Raw genomic sequence first — 1,543 nt, forward strand, 5'->3', positions numbered from 1 at the left:
AAAAAAAAAAAAAAAAAAAAGGACTATCCCAAACATGCCTGCCTATCCTATAACCTTGCCCCTTCCCTTAGTGCATGGGACTGAACTCTGAAGGGAGGCTGGGACAGACAGCACAACCCACAAAGAGGCTTTGGCTGTGAACTGGTGCTAGCAGGCCTGAGGCTCAGCAGCTCATTCCACAGAGTCAGGTGTGGGCAGGTCCTAGAGACGTGAAAAGACTCCGAGCAGGGCCTGGCATGGCCTGCTCTCCCTGCCTGCCCCAGGGCACCCAGCACGCACCTGACTGTGCTCCAGGAAGGCAAAGAGCCACTGCAGCTTGGTCATCAAGGGTTGGGAGTTGTTCTCAGTCAAGCGCAGCACACAGTGTCGAAAGCTTCAAATAAAACGGGAGCCCAGGGTGAACCAAGGCCCCAGGGAGCGGATACTCCTCTACACCAGGCCACCCGGAGCCTCTGGCATCTGCTCCAGATGAGGCCAGAGACTGGAGAGGAGAAGATGGAGAATAACTTGGCCTGGTATGGCTGGGGACCCGAGCTCTGTAATGGTCTTGGTATGACAACAAATGAGGATAACTAGGTGACTCTTGCTATCTCTTCCAGCTCTGACACCCCATGGCTCCAGGACTCAAAACATGTCAATTTTCCAAGGTGGGGACACTGATGTGCCAGAGATTCTGCTATCATCATCCAAGGCACTGGCACACACTGTGTGATAACATCCAAGAATTCCCATCCACTCCCAACCTCAGTCCTCCAACCCATTCCTGCAGCCCCTGCTCAGGCCCTGGCCCAAGCCACCCTGAAACTTGCCTCAATCCAGGCAGGTTCCACATGAGGATATCGCTGATATTAGAGGACCCTGCAGGGAGACTGGCCCTCATGGATGAGGGTGACCCTGTGGGGTCAGGATGTCCTGAGACACACTGTCCCTGAAGCACACTGCCTTCTCAGTCCCACAGTGCTCCATCCAGAGCCACTATGCAGAATGGCAGCACTTGGCCTCCACAGCGGGTCCCAGACAAGCTTAAATGTAGAAGATGAGCAGCACACGGGACCTCTAGACCACACAAGCACAAGGCATTCTCTGGCAAATGCTTTGGGTTTTGTTTTGTTTTGTTTTTAATAGATTATGGTCTGGGCAGTCCAGAAATCACCACAGTTTAGCCCTCAGCAGGCAGTGAGGACCGCAGCAGTCTAACACACCTTAGATTCCAATGCCCATGTCTATAACTTAAAGACAACTGACAGCCAGAGGCACTCCAGAACTAGTACTTCCCTACAGAGCCAAAGATGGAGCCCTGAAGGATGCTGAAGGAAGCCATAGGCATACCAGGAACCACAGGTGACAGGCACTCTGCTTGCTTAACTAAAGAGGAGGTATGGCTATACCACGATGCCAGCACTAGGTTCAAAGCTTGCCTAAGCTACAGAATAAGAAGCTGACTCAAAAACTAGGGAAAGCAGGTAGAAAGATGAGGGGGGGAGAGGGAGAGGGAGAGGGAGGGATGGAGGAGGACGAAGAGGAGGAGGAGGAGGAGGAGGAG

General features: G+C 52.9%; 1 protein-coding gene across 2 annotated transcripts in view; it reads right to left on the bottom strand.

Annotated features, from left to right (window-relative positions):
- The window catches only part of Usp35 (ubiquitin specific peptidase 35), a 23,806-nt gene that overhangs the window by 4,030 nt on the left and 18,233 nt on the right, over positions 1-1,543 (bottom strand). For both annotated transcript variants that reach the window (XM_029531960.1, XM_021209969.2), the window contains one exon: positions 280-373. In XM_029531960.1, coding sequence (XP_029387820.1) covers positions 280-373 — 94 coding nt within the window. The remainder of the gene's footprint in view (positions 1-279; positions 374-1,543) is intronic.

Source organism: Mus pahari, chromosome 1, assembly GCF_900095145.1.
Source record: "Mus pahari chromosome 1, PAHARI_EIJ_v1.1, whole genome shotgun sequence".
Taxonomy (NCBI): Eukaryota; Metazoa; Chordata; class Mammalia; order Rodentia; family Muridae; genus Mus; species Mus pahari.